This window comes from Topomyia yanbarensis, chromosome 3 (genome assembly GCF_030247195.1).
Source record: "Topomyia yanbarensis strain Yona2022 chromosome 3, ASM3024719v1, whole genome shotgun sequence".
NCBI lineage: Eukaryota > Metazoa > Arthropoda > Insecta > Diptera > Culicidae > Topomyia > Topomyia yanbarensis.
This window is the reverse complement of record NC_080672.1, coordinates 367,410,414-367,431,619: the sequence shown is the minus strand read 5'-3', so window position 1 is coordinate 367,431,619 and position 21,206 is coordinate 367,410,414. Positions and strand designations below refer to the sequence as shown.

Here is a 21,206-nt window from a genome sequence, read left to right as displayed (position 1 = left end):
TTACTGAAGACTTCAATTATCTATTTTGAATACTTTAAAAGTTATGGCTTGTTGTTTGTGGATTACCTTTTGTCGCCTATTTATTGTTCAATATAGTAATAATCCATTGAAATAAGCCAAACATTATTACGATAAAACGAATTTTGTATTTCATTTTTCTATCTACAACCGCTAGAAATAATCACCGAACACTTCCAAGTTGTCTGGAAGGAACTTGATAACTTATCAGTGCAAAAATGTTCATTTGTGCGAACCTTCTGACTGCAATTTCTCTAACTTATGACCATCAGATCGATCTGAAACATATCGGAAAATGAGAAGCGAAATAAATAACTCCAAGCAACGGCGTATCCAAGAGAAGGTTTTGAGGTTTAACACCATACAACCCCCCCCCCACCTCCAGCACAACCAAAAAAAAATATTGGATTGAAGTTGAAAATTTATTGATGCAGACTGATTTAATTCAATATTACAATAACAATTATCTGATCCGTAGATTGATAACCTGTTGTTTTAAACATCATGAGGACTTTTGATAAATTGTCGGAATGGGGTTCTGATATGTAACTGATCTATTGGTCTTGATTTCACAGTTGTCTAATAGCATCAATATCAAATTCCTACCTAAAAACATTCCAATAGAAAATTGCAGAGTTCTGTAATCAATCATAATCCTCAGATTTCTTTTCAAATTGAGCTCGCTTTTGTAGAGATGTACTGTAATAAAGGTCTTTATTTAATAGGAAGCGAAGTTAAAATTGATTTAAAAAATGCATAACTTTCAACATTTGCTAAAAATGTTTTTGCCTTTCTCATACACTCTAAAATTCGTCAATCTAATCCCGACCTGGAGGGCCAAGTGTTATATGCCAATCGACTCAGTTCGTCGAGATCGGAAAATGTCTGTGTGTATGTATGTGTGTGTATATGTGTATGTGGAAAAAAATGTGACCTTGGTTTCTCAGAGATGGCTAGACCGATTTGCATAAAGTTAGGCTCAAATAAAAGGTACAACCTTCCCATCGGCTGCAATTGATTTTTTTATTGATTGGACTTCCGGTTCCAGAGTTACGAGTTGAAGAGTGCAATCACACATCAAATTCCCATATAAACTGAAATGAAACATTTGCAAAATCAAATTTGTATTTTTGATGCCAAATGACTTTAAAATGCATGAAACATTGAGATTTGATGTAAACTCGAAAAAAATAATGTTTGACAAAAATTGACTTTTTTGGACTTTTGCACATTATTGCTTTTCTCATATAGAAAGGTTATGCAATCACTCTAAAAATCGACAATCATACCGGCCCGGAGGGAGTATGCAGTGAGGGGTTGCTACTTTAAAATTAAAACTAGTTTAAAATTTCTTAACATGTTAAAAATTTTCGGCAGGACCCGGACCTCCCGGATCTTTCTCCATGATCCGCCGCTGGTTTCAAGCGATGTTTCAGTATCACATAGTATCTCAAGATCGTGGCTGTTGATCCATTGTATGTATGTGCAAATCGTACTGGACATGTACTATTCATTTCCACCATTGTATTGAACATAACCAGCCATGGAATCGTAGTCTGGACAAATGAGAAAAGCACAATTGCACCACTAGGTGGATTAAAACAGGTTTTTATTTTGGGAATGCGTCGAGTTGAGACGAAAACGTAATATGATTAATAACGAGGATAACACTTTCCGAATGTAGAGAGAAATTTATGAAAAATGACGATTTCCATGCGACTCTAGCAGGTCCTGATCGATTTTGATGAGCATTTCATTTTTGTTGCAATAAATTGAAACCCCGATTTTATCAGCGAAATATGAACACATGTTTGATGGGCTCTAGCAGACGAACAAGACTGAATTCGAGTAAATCCTTTCTTGAGCATGTTTCCTTATCATGAAGATGGAAATATGCAAAAATAAAAAGTTCATCATAATCAGACATAGTTATCAGACCACATCAAGGGACGGGAAGAATATTTTAACAGTTTCAGTTTATTATAAAGAAAAAAATTGCCCGATTTAGTCAATGTCACTATTTTGTCAGCCTAAAATGCACCACGAGACTGATGAAAATGGGTCTTTATTGTATGTATTATTCACTGTGTTTCACATTAATAGGTACATTTAATTTTTGGGGATTTTTTATTGCTTCGAACTACAACAATTTTTAGGTAGTTTTCAAGGGACTATAGACTTCTTCCAAAATTTGGCGAACCTATTCCAATTCGTATACCAATTAATTGGTATACTTAAGGGTTTATATGTTGCAGATAGAGAAAAAACTGAAATTTTCAGCTTTTTTCCTACACAATATTACGAAAGCAATTTTACCTAATAAGTTTGTGAAAATTATAAACTATTTGAAATTTTTTAATAGTTTTATTTTTTTATTTAACCGCGATTTTTTAATAAATAGTGACCAAATCAAGGAAGTCACCTTTAGAAAAAGTCGATGTCGAAGTAAAATTTGGAACTATGCACGCATGCACTTCAGAGATAGCGTGATATCAGAAGCTGCGATTTCATTTCAACGCTTTTTTGTGAAAAGGGCTATACTTACAATTGTAAACATAAGGCTTTTTTCATACATGCGAATGGGGGCTTTGAAACGCAACAAATTAACCTAAAAATTTGGATTCTACGATATTGCTTTCTTAAACTGCAGCAAAAAATACAACGGGCGAAACTGTATTTTGTTTGTTTATTTAAAGTTTCGCCCTCCACGCTCCATGCAAACAAACAGGGCGATACTTTTTTTGCTAGCAGTTTTGAGGCGAAACTGTTTTTTTCGTATTTTTAGGAATATTAAGCTGATACCGGCTGTAAATAGTAACAATGTTCGCTATTGAAAAAACCCGGACGAAATCGGTGGTGTAAAACGTTAGTTATTGTAAAAAAAAACGTAAGGGCGATACTTCAATGCTGATAGGTGGGACTGAAAAGGTAAACAATCGCCATAGGGGCGATACTATCATTTTGTCACTTTGAATAGCAAAAACAAATTTTAATTTAATAATTTCAAATACTTTATAAAGTTTTGGGTTTCGATCACTGAATCATGCAATCAAGAATGTAAAAGAAACACAATAGCTCCTAAATAGGAAATAAAACCAAGTCTGGAAATATTCACTGTTGATTTTCTTTGAATGGTATCACTGCTAGTATCGCCCTTTTCAAGAAAAAGCGTAGATTTCTTAGTTCTCAGTCGCGTTGGAAATTTGAGTAAAGTATAAACTTCAAAACAATAAAAAATCGATTTTTTGGCTCAGTACAATATATTACCCCTTTAGGAAAATTCAGTTTTCCCACCACAATGCATTGATTGAGGAATTTAGATATTTTATTAACAGAGCATTAGCAATAATTCGTTTGTATGTCTATTTTATGGCCCATTTTTTCGCTTTCCCATTGCTTTGATTTGAGATTTCTAGCACTGATGTTGTCCTATGCTGATTTGAGCGATTCTCTGAGTCCTGCCACTATCCCATGTAGTATGTGTTATCAAAAACATCACGAAGCATCAAGCTCTAAATGTTCCCAAACGATATAATATCCGAAGAGAGTGATAAGAGTTATAAGAAATGTCTCATCACACTGTTAGGTGGATTAAAAGCGTTTTATTTTATAATAGTCCTATCATCTACTTAATGTAAACGCTCGGAACCGAAACAGTTTTCATAGATGACTAAGATATCAAAATGTAAAAAAAATGTGAGTGATTTTTTCAGCAAATTTTAGTACAAAATAGAGAAAAAAAACAAAGTAAATAGGATAGATCTCACCAACAAATTAAAATACTGCAGCTTGTACACTGGCCTGGGCACCATGTCACCCTCTCCAACCGCCTTCCGGACAATTCGCTAGAGAAACGACAGCCTGCAACTGAATTGGACATTGATGTGCACAATTTTATTGTTCTTTATCTCCGCCTCTGACAGTCAAACGGAAGGAAAGCGCAGCTGCGATCCAATATGGTTCCGGAGCAGTTGGGGGGGGGGGGAGTCAACACTTGTCGCTGCTAGAACACTTACTGCACACACATTTTGTTTTTCTTCACTTTCAAAAGGGTTTCACAATTTTTTTCTCATACAATTAACCCGAGCGACAGAAAAACTTGCATCCATCACGTATGGCTACTACGATCCTCCGGATATTAGTCGAATTTGTGTTAGGCCGAAAATAGACCACCCAGGGTCCATTTGAACTGGTTGGGTATGTTTTAATGCCGGGAGGATCGGAAAAACCATGGAAGGGAGTAATTTTGGGAACATTCATTGGAATATCAGGGGGTTTAGCAATAAGGTTTAAATGATTGTCACCCTCGGCCATTTGGGCACTAGGTTATATAGGGAATGGGATCTATTAAGTCGCAGTTACAAACTGTAAACGTAGAAATAAAGAATATAAAACAAAACAGAAAGGCTGACCTTCACTATACTTGCACTGGTTATAACACCACTCACAGCGAGAGAAAACGATCTGCTTCGACCGAAAGCTCGAAAACGATTGACGACTTTAACCTTTTGTCTTCTACCGCAGGAGTCAGTATGTTTTGACATTTTTATCGAATGCGAATCACCTGAGTCTGCGGTATGCGTAAAGTTGCTTAGCACTTTATGCTGTTGGTTCTAGTAATTACAAAAGTTTAACACTCTAACAAAAAGTCGTTTATTTTTCACATACAGGCCATATTCGATTATCCGCAGACTCGATTATCCGTAGTCCGAAGAAATTGTTTCAATTATCTGCATATTATTTTTTCTAAAGCTACATTACACATCTATAATTTTAATTGATTCTAACTACAGTTTCTGAAAGAATAAATATTTTCTAAAAAAAATATGAAAACTTCATAGAAGTGCAGAAATTTTACTTAATTAGCATATAATGTTGGAATTCGATGCAATGACTTACATATTTCCGTACACCAATCAATTACAATTGATAATAGCTTCAGTTTTTGGAAAACCAGAATTTTATGTTCTTACAAAATATTCACAAAAATACGTAAAAATACAGAAATTTCGCATTAAAAAAATTTCTATCCCAATATTTATATACAAAAATCGATAGAAATTGATATCAGCTACATTTTCTGGAAGCACAAAATTTTAAACTCTTGAAAATTACAATAATTTGTGAAAATAGATTTCATTTAATCAACCAATTCAATTCAATGCGGTGTGCAATAAAATTTGATGCACCTAATCGATTGGCTACAAACTGCATCTTCCTGTAGATGCCTGTGATTTTCTCTGTAATTTTCAGAATGAATACAATGACCTATTTTGTCAGCCCCATTATGTATTTAAGACTGACGAAATCTGAACATGTTGGTTTCAGATTGTTTGCGACTATCGAAGGTATGAAGTAAACCCCTAGAATACTCTTTGGAATCAGTCTATTATCGCATCAGTTTGAAAAACAATCGAAACTTTTTAAATACTTTAAGAACATCGACATTTTGAATTCTTAACACACTTACGCAAAGGCTTTCGCTTTAATTCCATCGTGCAACATAGGGGAATTAAATCAGAAGACTTTTTTTTAAATGTACCTGACAAAATCGGGTCAAAAAACTGACAAAATCTGTTGTAAAAAAATTCTGCAGCAGACAAACACCGGGTCTAATAAAATAGGATCTTCACTGTAGTCAGTAATTTGCACCGTTCTGAAAAGAGCAGCGCTATTAATTCTTTACGAAGTAGGTGCACTGAACAGCCTTTAAACGACTCGGTAGAACACCGAACAATGGCCAAATGAAGATCCTGGATGATGTTTCCACCAAGCAAACAAGAGAAAAAAGTATACTGTGCGTAGATGTATAACAAACTGAATCACTTAACGCGTTTGAACAAGCATATTTAGAGCTAAAATATCTAAGAACCAAGATTCAGCTAGTTTCCAACTGTTTACTAAACGCCGGGTAACTAGTACTTGTTTAGCTATTTGCAATAGTAATAAGCCTCCCATACAGAGATGCCAGGTGATATTTTGAAAAATCTGTGCGCGGCCCATTTAAAAATCTGTGTCTATCTGTGTCACGGAAGACGTACAAATTTGGATAAAAACAAGAGGTGACGACCTTTTTTTGGCTTTCGCGCGAGTCAAAAATTAAGCGCAAGGTACAAAAATTGAGAAATCTATGCTAATCTGTGCATTCTAGAAGAAACCTGTGGAAATCTGTGCGTTAAAACAGAAAACTGTGGAAATCTATGCAGTTTTTGCAATCTGTGCAGCAAATTGAAAATCTGCGAAACACAGATAAATCTGTGCACCTGGCATCCCTGCTCCCATATTGGTTTAAACGCAAAGACAATTTTTAAAACAGAATTTGATTGATAAGTACAGCTCATTAAACCAATTTTATCAATTCTGTAATCTAAAAAGAATTTTTGAATTTTAGTAAGCGTGATTAATTTGGCACCACTTGCATCTGGTATACTCAACCTGCACAAATTGCAACATTATGACAGAATGGCTAACCGTAGGAAAGGCCGCGTGGACTTTTGGGGAAATACGCTAATACTGCTACTGATTGAATCACGCACGCTTCTTGGTGTCGTGCGCATAAAATGTTGCGCATTTTTGATACTTGTAACATGTGCAAAATTCATCCCCCTTAGAAATCCATATTTCAAAATCGTCCAATGCTGGTTCTTTGTTGAACCAACGTTGGGCGACGCTCAGCAGACCGTTCAGCAAGCGTCCATTACTGGACTTGTGTTGGATGGTTTTGAAACAAATTTTTGTGCTTCTCAGTGGAATCTAGCGTGTTGCTTCTCTTAGATGATTCCCAAATGTTTGTTGTTGTATACAAACTAGTGGTGCGTAATCTCAAACTCAGTGGTTATTTCTGTCTGAATTTACCAAAACCAGTATTAAGTTGACTGAAGTTTCACACAGAGAATTTAGTTTTATGCGTCTTGATTATTAGACCAAACATAAGTATATTAATCCAAATTAATCGATCACAATACTTTAAAATAAAATAAGTTGGCCAAATATCTTATTACTTTCACTTTTTAGGATATAAAGTGATCGATATTCGTCCATAAGTCAAACATTAATGCATGTACCTTACATACTGTTTTTCAACATATAACAAATATATTTCATGAAGAAAAAAATACATTTGGTTTGATTCGATTATCCGAAGCGAAAGTTTTCTGCACCCTACGGATAATCGAATCTGGCCTGTAATCTGTACGGTATCAGTTGAAGATCAAATAAATAAAACATCGTCGTTACAGGTAATCTTCGATACAACGTACCCTCGATATAGCGTCACTCGATATAACGTACATTTTTCCTCGATATAACGTACATATTTTTTAATTTATTTTTCAGGTCCAAATTTCTCTTCAATTACGCATGTATTCCATATCTTAAGAATTCAATGTGTTACACACTATATTAAAACGTACTAATTGGACTTCTAATGAGCATTTTAGGAATTGGCTACTTCATTGAAGGTTGCGAGAGCGATTTTTTCAATTTCATTTGCGCATGATCGTAATTTATTAAAACCAATCATTTATCTCAATAAATTATCCAAGATCAGTAAGTTCTAACTGAAAACTAAAATTGATAATATTTGTGTGACCATTTTTTGTTTGGTTTCGGGACTGCGGAATCTTATTCTCTGGGCCGAATGGCAATATTTAAGTTCCACGGCATACTGTACCACAAAATAAGTGAGAGATCTTATTTGTAGTTACACGGCAACTGTGCACGCTTTACGATCGGTTTGGGGTATTTAGGAAACCGATTAGCGGACTGAAATATCTTCAGAAATTCTTGAATCGTGGATACAAGTGGATCTTTATACTCTATTCTAATTATTAAAGTTCATAAATTGCTTTTATTTTATGAGGCGCAGACGGTGGGAATATTAAAAAAAACACTTTAGAAGCCCAGACAGAACAATAATGACTAATGACTTAATAATTAGGAAAGGAGTCAGAATAAGAATATTTTCGGGGGTTGAGATAGCGTAGTTGGTAAATCGAGTGCCTTGTACGCAGCTCACCTGGGTTCAATTCCCAACCCTGAACATTGTGTTAGAGATTTTCCAGAAGAGTTTTCTCTAACCCGACAAAGAGGCGAATGACCCTAAGGTTAAAACCTCTGTAATCAAAATAAAGAAAAAAATATTTTCACTAAATTTAATTCATGTAAGCAAAAAAAATTGATTGTGGCATCTTTTTTTCTGGAACCACTATAATTTTCTTATTAGAAAAGTTGTTTCGCACTGCTAGGTAAGTTAGATTTTCAAAATTAGCTACGCGTTATCAAAATTCTACACAACAAAGTACCATGAACAACAATTCTTTGAACATTTTGCATGCTTCGATATAACGTAAATACGATATAACGTACAATTTTTAAACCGAGATGTACGTTATATCGAAGTTTACCTGTATATGCTAGCTCCATTAGGTTATCATTCGTTGCCCGCGATTCATATATGCCGAAGTAACGATATGCCCGAGCGAGACGGATTGGGGCGACAATAAATACGTGGAAACAGTAGCGATTTGCGTCATCTGAAAGATTATAATCTCTTGTTGCTAAACGCTTGGGAATCAAATCTGAGCTAAACTGGGTGGCCGTATTCTGAACACTACAGGACACTATTCAATTCAAAGTAATAATGTGAGTTGTCAAATCTTTTTCATTGTTTCAAAGATACATTATCATTGAGAAAGAATTTATAAGGTAAACCTACCAATTTTTGTCAGTCGATGATTATGTTCTTTTGAATCATATAATTGTTTTGGATTAACTTATTTGTAAATTCATCGAAATTTTCCATTTTCTTCTTGATTCTTCCAAAGACATAAAACCAAACCAGTTAAAAATATCATCTCCATCTTACATTTACTATGGTCGTTGCAAGTCAACTCCACTCGTCCATGTCACGCGGTGATGGCAGTAAAACGAAGGTGAAGGTTTTTTTTCTTACCATTATAAACTCCGGTTCGCTATACTCATCACTTGGACGAACTACACTGCGCATTACAGCGTGAACTAAACGCGGCCATAAATTAGTAGCAGTAGCTTGATTCTCATGACATGACCTCACAAACAACTTTGGCGAGCGCAAAAAAATGGCTTGTCTCTTAGCTGGTGTTTCAATGTGCAGTGGTACGGATCTAGAATTACTCTAGGACAAACGCATTTGTGGTTAAACATTAGCATTGGGACATACTGAAATCTGTTATAATGGCAAAAATGTCATAAAAATGAATGAGGCAAATTTTCATTTTTAGGGAGTTAATTACGTTATTTAATATTAACATTGTTTTATTGTGAAACCGATGTTCTACAACTTTGTCCAAGATTGTACCCACCCTAATGATAAGTACCATCCTAGTGTCACCACATTTTTGTCCTCCTTAATTCTAGATCCGGAGCACCGTGCAATGATGATATGAATGGTACACCCCCGGTTTCTCGCTTAAACGATCGTTCCATTTATTATAAGACAAATTAACTCCCGTATTCTCACGGTTGCTCTCTCTCGTTCGGCACAGATTTCTGATCCAACAGTTAGTCACCAGGATGGGCTTGCAACGCATCTTGGCGAACGAGGAACGCGTGCAGTTCAACGCAAATCATCAAGGGGACGAGCAGCGTCGTCATCTTCACTATCGACACTACTACGGTCCCGATATGCAGAGTGGACCAGCAGAGAAAAAAACCACCACCCATGAAGGTTACACCTATGAGCATCCCAAACAGCAGCAACAGCTGCACTATCAACCGAACGCCATTAAGGTTGGTTACGACCAGAAACCATCAACATCACTGGTGCCCCAACCAATCTACATCCCGAAACCGCAGCATTCGTTTAATTACAACACCTACGTGCGATCTCCGGTGGTTCATAAAGTCGAGACCACGGCCACTTTCAGCGGTTATTTCTATCCTCGCCCCGTCACTCAGTACAGCCCTGCCGAGTGGTTGAAAAGGTTCGCGCGTGATCTCAGTGATCAACGAGCGGCGAAAAAATCCAACCGGCGATCATCGCCCAGTCCGAACGAACTGATCCCGACTCCCTTCCGGTTGCCCCCGGAGCTGGAGATTAAACCATCACCGTTCCGGCCGGCTTCGTTCGGTCTGCTGCTGATGAACGAGACAACCTATCGTGACAGTTTGGCTCGATCGCGCCAGAAGCGACAGACCACGGACGGACGGACGCAGCTCTGTCAGACGCGGGAAATGTTCGTTACGCCTCAGGCGGCGCTTAACACGAAAGGTGAGTTCCGTATATGAGTATTTTCGGTGGATCTTTGGCACCGATATTTTTTGTTGTTTTCGCAAATTAAGCGCACTGCGGCGTATCATTGACGACTCTTTTTAATTTGCTGTTTTTTCAGGCAACTGGATGTACGTCGTCAATCATGACGAATCACGACAGCTGGTGAAGGCGGAAATTTGTTCGTGAGTATTGGTTAAGGTTATGTACTGCTACACATCAAAATAGTTGCACTGTTTAGTTGGACAATTGTAATGCGATCAATACTTAAACATTTACGCATTTCACACCAAACTAGATAATCACACAAATGTGCAACTCTTTTGAGGTGAAATTAATTCCCCAATAAAATGGGGTTTGATTTGGTAGTATTCGTGCTAAGTGAACTGTGCCTAATACCCTAAAATTTCATGTTGAAGGTAAAAATATTAATTGGATACTCGATTAAAACCTCCTAGAGGTGCAATTGTACCTTTCTCATTTGTCTGAAATACTTGACACCAGCGACGGATCCAGAAAGAGGGTTTGGGGAGTCCGGAGCGTCCGAACACCGCCAAAAATTTATTATGAAATTTTAAATTAGTTTCGATTTTAAAGTAGTTTAAAGCTCAAAATTATTTGAAACTAAATTTTTATTAAATGTGGTTATTACGTATTACGTAATGTGTTAATTTTAAAATCGAAATTTCAGACCCACTAGGAAATTTTATTCTGCGGATTCTCCCGTGCTTGAAGCAAAAATATATAATATTCAAGGGGCTATCCATATACAGTGGACAGTAGACTGGTTCAATTTTTGACTTTTAGCTTCACCAGGCTCTACTGATTCCTTTCATGGCCCTTAGTAATTGTGCAAATTTTGGTACCGATCGGTTGTGTCAACGGACCCTCCAAAAATTTCAATGTTTATATGGAAATTAGTATGGAAAATCGGTGAACATAGAAAATAAATTCCTTAAAAATCACCTCATCATTCAATTCACGAGAACACTATATAATTCTAAAGGTATTCTTCTACTGAACACATTCGTGGAACATTGTAAGTTTGTGAAAATTCGCTGAGAAAAGTTATTAACTAAAGAAGCAGTTATTCACATTATACATGCAATGTAAGCAGTAATCCTTAAAAGGAAATGGATAAAAAAAATCGAAATTTATGAAATGCAATCCTTTTATATTTTTACTGGTACTTAAGGATCTTGACAATATGTAAAAATATGAAGACAGCATGTTTCATGTCTTAATTTATTGTTTTGATTTTACAAAATTCAAGTCTCCCCAGGCCTTGGTCAAGTCAGCCTGTAGTGGGGAGACTTGGCCAAAAAAACTCATCTCTGAAAAACTTTTATAACTGTGGAAAAAGTAAACAAAAAACTCTGAAAAAAATATGAATACGCACAATACTGCTGCGCATTATGTTTAAATGAGTTTTGAAGGATTGAAAACGTTTTTAGACATTTATGTATGTTTTACTTAAAACCTGGTCAAGTCAAGTCCTCATGTTCTACCTTTTTATTTTTCAAAAAATCGAATTTTTTTATGACTTCAAGCGTCACGCTTTCTTTTTTACTTTTTAACGACAATCAATTAGCTAGAGATTACTAAGTAGGGAAAGTATTGAAAAAAACAGGGCTATAGTACTTAAGTGAGAGCAAGGTTGTGGAATATATAGATCGGATAACTAGTAGTGACAGAGTCATTAGAAATAGGCTTAAAATCTTACGGACTAATCTTTTGTCTTCTGCTGGCAGGAGTCGAGCTTAGGCAGCGTTACTACGAATCACTCAAGTCTACCATCATATATCACGACAAAGACAGAAGATGACCATGAGAAACGAGAGTAGCGCTTTGTAGTAACTCTGCTTAAGCTCGACTCCTGCCAGCATAAAACAAAAGATTAGTCCGTAAAATTTTAAACCTGTTTCTAATGACCCTGCCACTTCGTGCTTCCTGATCAGTATATTTCACAACCTTGCCTGCCCTTACTATAGGTCACTTATGAGTACTATGGCTCTAAATTTTCAATACTTTCCCTACTTAGTAATCTCAAGCTAATTGAATGTCGCTATAAAGTAAAAAAGTACCTCTGTTCTACCAATCTACCGTAATTTGTTTTGTTTCACGGACTCGTACGCGTTGTTGCAATACACATGTAGATGATCAGTCCTTTTGTTGATAAATAGCGGATCGTTGCTTGAACATCTGGTCCATCCTCGATCGTTCTTGTCGGAAGCAAACGAGCGTAGTTTGCTGAACTAGGCATACTCCGTCGACTGTATTAAGAAGCGGCACGCCAAAATTCTGCAATCAAGTATGTGATGTTTCTTGAACCCATCTGACTAATCCCGATACTTGGTTTCAGTTCATTCCGATCACCCTGTGTATCATAGTTTCAATTTAGTCAGGCACTTCCGACTTTCAGAAATCATTATTTGCCCTCTGTTCATCTCCAACGTGTCATTTTTCGTTTGTTGAATTCTTGCATGGTTCAGTTACCCGTGCGACTAACGTTTGGATCCGGTGACGCCACACAGTGTTGTGCTAATTTTATCATTACAATTCGGTTCCTCGAAGGTCATTGTTGAGCTTTTAAGCGTCCACGAGAACGTGAATATCCAAGTTTCTTTAAGTGTTCTTCAGAATGTTTCTCCGTGAAAAATATTATAACCCCTTTTGTCAAGCTGAGGCCTTTGATCCTTGCCGTTGGTGTTTAAGTGAAATCCTAAGATTCGAACTTCATCTTCGTCGTACAGATACGGTCACTAATCGACCACGACCATCATCAACTTAATACACACAGTTGGAAATAGGACGATTTGTGCTGATTCCATCAGTGTGTAGCCTGCCCAAACACTGTGACTGATCGCTTCGGATTGGGATGGTGGTCAACTCCTTTCGTCTGCATCCCTTATCACCTATTTCTGTTGGGTGAGTCGTCAACAGTGCAGTGAGTCACTTTGGCTACGCAACTATTTTCTTTCGCTCTTATTTTGTTGATTTGGACTGAGAAGACTAATTTCTATGTTTATTTAGTGCTTGTTTGACCAACTAGGGAATTAATCCTCGGGACATAGGGCGTGCGCGGGGTGGACGCATGGTCTTGTCTGAGTGGAGTTATGAGTTATGTATAAGGATTGAAAATTGAAAATTCGCGAGAAGGATCGAAGGCCAGTTCTCGATGTTCCTCAGTCATATCAGCGCGAAGAAATTTCCACTCTTGATTGTTTTCTGTTCGAGATTTTTGTTGCTTTTCTTTTTGCTGGTTTGTATTCTATAGGAATAATGCCTCAATTAAATACACTCTATATCTTCACTTAGAACTGTACTGCTGTTTTTCGCATAATTGTCCCATGTTCTATTAATTATCCTGTTTTTATTCTTCAATACTTACTTGGTATAACCAGTAGTGATAATAACAATGAATAAATCACGCGCGGAATTGATTGCTTTGAATCGGCATTCTGTCATACTAATGCTATGGAAATAACTTAGTTTTAATTCCTATTTTCATATTATTTTTGCAGTTTAATATTAGTAAAAGCTACAATACATGTGCATTTCCAACTATCTACATGAATAGTACCTGTCACAAGCAAAAATTAAGATGCACACAGATACCTCTTCCATAACATTCCACATTTCATTCAAGCGAACGACGAGTAAAATCACCACTGACACGAAAAATTTGTCACCTGATAGAAAAGTGAACGTTATCGATTTATTAAAATATAAGCAATATAAGTCGGCTGTCCGGAGTTCAAGTTGCTTATTTGACCAATCATATTGATTCAACAAATGATAAATTTCCCGAATTCTCGGCAGCCGCCTGCCCAGAGCAATTTTTACATGATAACGCTATTAGCACACTTACTAACAACTCTCCATTCCCATGCAGCATGTGGAGATGCAGAGGATTCCTCGGATTCTAGCAGCAACATGTAAAGGACTAACATTCCTTCCTTTTCCAGAACATGGTCGATATAGATTGCACAATGAGGCTCGTCATGTTTTTGTCAAGCATGTTCTTCCAATGAAGATTTTGCAATCTTAATTGGTTCTGGTCAATAACGGAGTAGCAACCACTGGCGATCTCTTATGCTTTAATATGAAACTAGACTTAGCAATCAGCGGTATTGTGAACGACGCGTATATTTACATTTTCTTGATTGTAAACTTATGTGAACTGTGGTGATTCTCCTTATCAGTGGCTTATAAAAAGTGATTTTTTGGGATTTTTAATTATCTTTTATTTATTGAAAATATATTTACTCAACAAAAAAAAGTTTCTCGAATGTCAAAATTAATAAATATGCCGGATTTATAAACAATTTCGCCCGGCAGTTCGCCGCGGACAACTCAAATTCCGTACACCATTCAGTCCGCAATTTTTACCTGAAACAAAAAAGTGCAATACTTCCTTATTCGGAAGGTTTTTCTACACAGGATAGATTATTATGGTGATTATAAGTTAAAATTTTAGGTATTTTAGTCATAAAGTTCAAGATTTTTCGAAAAAACATTATAAAATGAATTTTTTAATCATTTTTTTAGTGCAGGCTGTGTTCCAATAAATTCTCTAAAAACAGATATACAAATTTGATTTCCATCATTCTTTGTTCACTGTTTTATAAAAGATTTACCTATGCAATGGTGAAGAAAGAATTAAAATTGGTGAGCAAACAGCTAAGATATGGCAAGTCAAAGAAGCGTTCCCATTTTTTTTCTCACTGACTTTGTTATACTCTTTTTACTGTAACTTACGGTAGACAACTCTATTCTTCCATTTTTTAATATGACGTATTCACAAAAGACATATCTTTCTATTGGTGAAGACAGATTTAAAATCGATTATGTAACGGCGGAGATATGATCGGTCAAAGTAAGCGTTCCCATTTTTTTAGACCCCCTTGGTAGTCCGCGTAACTTTTTACCCCCTTGGTATTCCGAGTGTTAAAGGGAAAAAACAAATCAAAGAAAACTTACTGGCATGAGATGTTAATCAGCTATACCCTGAAACATTGTAAGAATATTCTTAGAAAATAATTCTAACGATTGATGCAAATGAAAAAAATCAATATTTGGAAGCTAACTGATGAGGAGACTCCCTTAATTTGCCATTATTTAGCTGGCAAGGTTTTACTTCGATAATCTTTAGGGTGCACGCTCAATTCTGGCGAATTAAAAGGACCTTATTTTTGAAATTCTTTGAAATAAAACAAACCGAATTAATTCACCTAGCATTGAGATGAGCCATTTCTTACACATTTGGTCGGTGTTAAGTCAGACCGGACCAAGTCGCAAAACATAAAAAAATGAGTTAATGATAGCACTGGATAAAGAATTTCTTCATCTACATTCCACTTTTACCAGATTTGAAATATGAAACAATAAACAAGAATTATGGTAAAAATTATTTTCCAATTATAATGTAAAGGATGCTGCGATTCAAACTTTAAACGCGTTTTTCTCGAAATCAATGCACTGTCACTTAGTCCGGTCTGACCTAACACCGACCATTTCACCGTTGGACTATTCATTAGTTTGCAGAACTTATGCGAAGTAGGCACCTAGCTAGAATTGGGATGAACACAGTTTTAGTCCTGCACGAATAAACTGAATAAATTATACAAAATCAATAAAACGAATGAAAATTAAAAAATCATTAAAGCAAAAAAAATGAAAAAAATGTTGTCAAATTCATAAAATGAGTAGAATGTTTAATTTAAATCAAATTAATAAAATGAATAAAATTATTTCAGCTCATGGAACGAACAATTAGTAAAGTTTTTAAAGTTATTTATTTAGTTGTAAAATTAATGGAATAAATTAATTTTAGTCAAATTAACAAATTGGATTAATTGAATAAGAGAATTGACTGAACAGACATAATAATAATAATAATAAAATGAAGTAACTGATTAAAATGTATGAGCTAAAAAAATAATAAAATGGATAAAATGAAAAACCTAAATTTAATAAAATTTAAAATAATTACAACATTAATGACATTACTAAAGATAATAATATAAAAAAATAATAAAATTTACAAAATTAATAAAATGCTTTAAATAATAAAAATTATCAAATGAATTAAATGAATTAAGCGAATTACATCAATTAAATGATTCAAATAAACTAAATCAATTTTATGAAGAGTAAAGCCATGTCAAGTGATCCTCGAATTTTTCGCTAAATCACCGATCTTCATGAGGCATATATTACTGGACCTTTTATTCTTTAATATATTAACCCTTAAACTTTATTGCATGATAAAATTGTAAATTTTATATCTCAATAACTACTAAAGATAATTCAATGAATTTTTGCACACTTATGGAATGATGTTTGCACTATCTCATAAAAATATTTTTGCTGTATAATTATGTGAATAACGGTTTTTTGCATCTATTTAAATATTTCAATTGCATTTTTTCTTGTGTTCTTCACGCTAAAAATTTTCAAAACGTATGTCAAATTATGCGGCAATCTTTCACCTTCAATAATCTGTATTGATCATTTTTCATTTTTGCTTCTATCGAGAGTTATAAAGGATTTTGTAACAGTGCGCTCTTCCAACGCCCGACCCACTTTGATGCAGCCCGCGAGAACGTACATATTGGCAACGTCGCACATTGCAACGTCAGAATGCGCATCGCGTTGGAAGTGCGCATCGCATGACAAAAAGAAACCACATCTCTTGGTTAGTGCAAAAGGGTAAACTTTTCTATACAGATTATCGAAGATGACTTTTTTTCAGATATTTTGAGATGCTTTAAACATTTTTGACCGAAGTAAACAACAAAAATTATAGTTGCTTAATATTTTTTTATTAATATAATTTAACGTTTCTAACAATTAACATCATCAAGAACACTTTTGTTAGTCAAAGTACATCTACGTTATATCCAAATTCATTTTTAGTCTACAACATTAATATAGGAAAATGAAAAATCTTATGACAACAGCATTTTATTTCACGTTTTTATTTTCACCGAGTGATATTACCTTTAAACAACGATGTGTCTTTTGAAAAAAGTTTACTTAGAATCTTTACTTGTTCAATCGCATCGATGTTGAGGTTTTCTTTTATCGCTATTGCTTCTGTTAATTATGTTCATTTGTGGTTCTCCAAGTTCTGGTAAGATATTATTTATTTTATCGAATTTCAATTAATCATCAACGATCTTTATTTATAAATTATCGTTACAGTTTTCCGCATGAACTTGTTGAGTCAACGAATATTCCAGTTCATTACTTTGGCAAACACTATAAGAAGAAAAAATTTCCTATATTTTAAACGCGTAATTGAGGAACCCGTTACTATAAACATGGGATGAAAAATTGAAAATTTAACGAACATTGTGTTTTGTTCATGTCCATATTTATTTTCGTAGTATTTTTTGCATCCATTACGACATATGCCACACATGTGTTGACCAATATAATTTTTAAATTTATCACTCCCCAATAACCAGATACGACGAACACATTTATGAATTTTTTTAACGGAATAAATCATTCGTGTGATCGACCCATATTTATAACATCAAACAATCGAATATTTTTTGAGCAAAGTTTGTCTATTTTGAGATAATCTAGCATTTTGTCGAGTTCTTGCTAAATGGGAAACACTCGAGTGCGATCGAAACAAAAACAAACGTCAAAACGTTTTTTCACTCGCACTGATGCAAATTAAATAGGCGCGTAATTTAACGCAAGGCCCGATGGCGCATGGCTGAAAAGTTGTAATGTGGATTTAAGAAAAGATTCGCAATAAACCATGCTACCTCTCAGACAAATGAACTGACAATCAAATATGGTGAAGTATGTCAATTTGCAAAAAATATGTCAACGCAGGTTAAAACATTGGTTGCCAATATCCGAGCGCGCTTGTCCGAGGTATTGAGTGACAGAAAATTAAATAACTATTGAATAAAACATTCACCTTCAATAATCCATAAAGAAAAGCTTGGCTTTTTGCTTTAATCTCACAGATGCCAATTTTGCACATGGGATACGCTCCTTCAAAGCGATGCGCATTAGGACGTTGCAACGTGCAGCGTTGCCAATATGTACGTTCTCGCGGGCTGTATCAAAGTGGGCCGTGCGTTGGAAGAGCGCACTGTTACAAAATCCTCCAGAACTCTCGATAGAAGCAAAAATGAAAAATGATCAATACAGATTATTAAAGGTCAAAGATTACCGCATAATTTGACATACGTTTTGAAAATTTTTAGCGTGAAGAACACAAGAAAAAATATAATTGAAATTTTTAAATAGATGCAAAGTACCGTTATTTACATAATTATGCAGCAAAAATATTTGTATGAGATAGTGCAAATATCATTACATAAGTGTGCAAAAAATCATTGAATTGTCTGCAGTGGTTTTTGCGATATAAAATTTACAATTTTATCATGCAATAAAGTTTAAGGGTTAATATCTTAAAGAATAAAAGATGTTTTAACGAAATATTTATACCAAAAGCTATTCACCATAATCCCTATCCAATAAAATATACCTCATGAAGATCGGTGATTTTGCGAAAAATTCGAGGATCACTTGACATGGCTTTACTCAACTGCTTTCGAACAAGTAGTGCAATAAATAACTGTAACTCAGTCAACGTATTAGCGTTATCAGTTAGTTCAATTTTGAATCATGTACTTGAAATGGATTTAGTCTCCATTCATAGTTTAATGATGGTTTTATAAGATGTCAATTTATTGACAGAACATGACCTAAGCAGTACCGAACTGAGCCCCAAAATTCTTTTCTGACATTTGTTGTAATTTTATTTTAGTTCAATTATGAATTGAAGTTACCTCGTTTGCTCTTAAAAATTACTCAAATTATATAAAGTAGGCACTATATGTGCTAGTTTCTAGTGAAATTTTTTTTCTTGACGAATGAAAGTAACTTTAAAGTTACGTAATTAAAAATAAAAAAAGTGTAATATTTCATGTGACAACGCTAATTGTTCGGTTCGCGCTTGGTCCTGTTTGGCTTTAAACTGGCCATATTGTTTAAATATTTGTTTCGATCTTATTAAACGTACACGAAATTGTTGGAAAAAATTTGGCTTTCCAAATTTTTCGCCATGGTTTCGTTGAATTCGTTGAAGATGTATTGATTCTTCCGTAGATACGTAGAAAAACTAATAATCCATAAGTTTGGCATCGATGCCACCAATGAACGCGAGCGGGTACAGTACAAATGAAACGAACTGTAGAAATGAAAGCTTCCGCAGCATCTAGCGTCGAGTAGCAGAAGCTAACTGCGTGCTTATGAAGAATGATCAGGTTTTCTATTTGTCCCCTTTGCAAAGCAACCTTGCAAGCTGCAATCGAGGTCCTTCGTTTTTTAAAAGCGAGCAGCTCACACTTCAAAGTCCGTTGGTTGTGTCTTCGGTTAAAAACGGCGACGAACTCACACTGCTCATTCACTTGATAATATCGCGTACCTGACCTATGCAAAATTATTATTTGTCACGGTTCAATAACGTAACAACTTATTCATATGCGTACAATAATACTATATTCGTACTGCTCAGGTTTGCCCCGACATCGATGGCACATATTTAGCACAAACTCGAGGGTCCATCCCCAGCTCAATTATCTTCTCACACTTTTGCCTGGTTATGTTGTAGGTACATGATAACCGCGACCTAGCTAGGGGAAATGGGTTCGTGAGTTTGCATGTGATATAAATTATAAATGGGGTACAATTTTTCCGAACAAACCACGCTTTCTCCATTGATAAGTTGTGCGTTTTTCATTCAAAAATTCCTTTGTCGTCTTGTGCGTGCAAGTGAATGTTTTCGTTGGAAATTAGGGGCGAATTTTCAAGTTCACCGAAACCGAACTGCCTTGAACGGTCATGTACATGTAAAAATTACGGGCAATGCATTTCTACTTAGCACTCTAGGGTGTTACGCAATAGTGCTAGGAGGCGTACTACAATCCGATGTATTTCAGGTGGTATTTTCCCCTTTGGCAGCTATGAACTCAGATTGTCACTTCACCTGTGCAAAAAGTTTCTTCCATGCGAGGGGTTGCAATAGATCCTAGTGACACACTCCCGGTTGGTAGAACCCCTTTCGCGAACAGTGTGTTTTTTCCATTCTTTGGGGTCCATTGAAGTTCTAAAGACCGAATTTTTCCACTCGAGCAAAAATGATAAATATACCGCTTTGTATTTTTCCCCTATTTCAACAAGCATCGTAATTAATCTAGAATAAAAAAAACTGAACTCACGGATGCCTTTATCTTCCATTCTCCCCTCAAATAGGTCAACGGAGTGCTCCAATCTGTGCAATTTGCCAAATGGGTACAACTCCAGGTGTGAGCAGAAGTTCTCGCAGAAGCGGTTATTGACCCTGGACAGTGACGGGCAGAGTCTGTACGTCGACACCTACTGGTTTCCGAGCTGCTGCGTGTGTACCCTGGCGGAAAACAACTGAGACGTTGTGCAAGGGGGGAGGGGCGGCAGCTATTCCAGGATTCGGTTCCGGGTGCGTGCCAGCACAATGACTGGTAAGTTTCTCGATATCCAACAGGTAGAACAATCAACTGTACGAATTTTAGATCAAGCGTTAAATTATTATTGTGACAATTTGATTACCTCGAAGCTAAGCTAGGAAGTAAGCAGTGCAATTGTGATTTTTATTTTTAATTTTATACATTAGTTGCTGTTAGTAGTGTAGGTTAAGGCTTTCATTTATCTTCGCGATGCTACTCACTACCATATTTTATTGTAGTAAATAATTACTAATTTATATTCAGTCGGTGTTTCACACAATTTAAGATGACTGCCATGTTTTTTGACCTGCAACATTTGTTGCACAAATTGCTTGGTCTGCAAAACGACCTGAAATGAATAGATAAATTTGAGCAAAGCAAAATCTACCTGGCGATCGCATCTTCTTTCAGCCATGTCT

General features: G+C 35.7%; 1 protein-coding gene across 4 annotated transcripts in view; it reads left to right on the top strand.

Moving 5' to 3' along the window:
- LOC131691178 (protein spaetzle 5) overlaps nucleotides 1-21,005 on the top strand; it is a 62,531-nt gene extending 41,526 nt beyond the window's left edge. For all 4 annotated transcript variants that reach the window (XM_058977381.1, XM_058977380.1, XM_058977383.1 and 1 more), the window contains exons 4-6: nucleotides 9,543-10,267; nucleotides 10,389-10,452; nucleotides 20,558-21,005. In XM_058977381.1, the coding sequence (XP_058833364.1) occupies nucleotides 9,543-10,267; nucleotides 10,389-10,452; nucleotides 20,558-20,729 (961 nt within the window). In that variant the 3' untranslated portion in view covers nucleotides 20,730-21,005. The remainder of the gene's footprint in view (nucleotides 1-9,542; nucleotides 10,268-10,388; nucleotides 10,453-20,557) is intronic.
- Nucleotides 21,006-21,206: the final 201 nt, after the last annotated feature.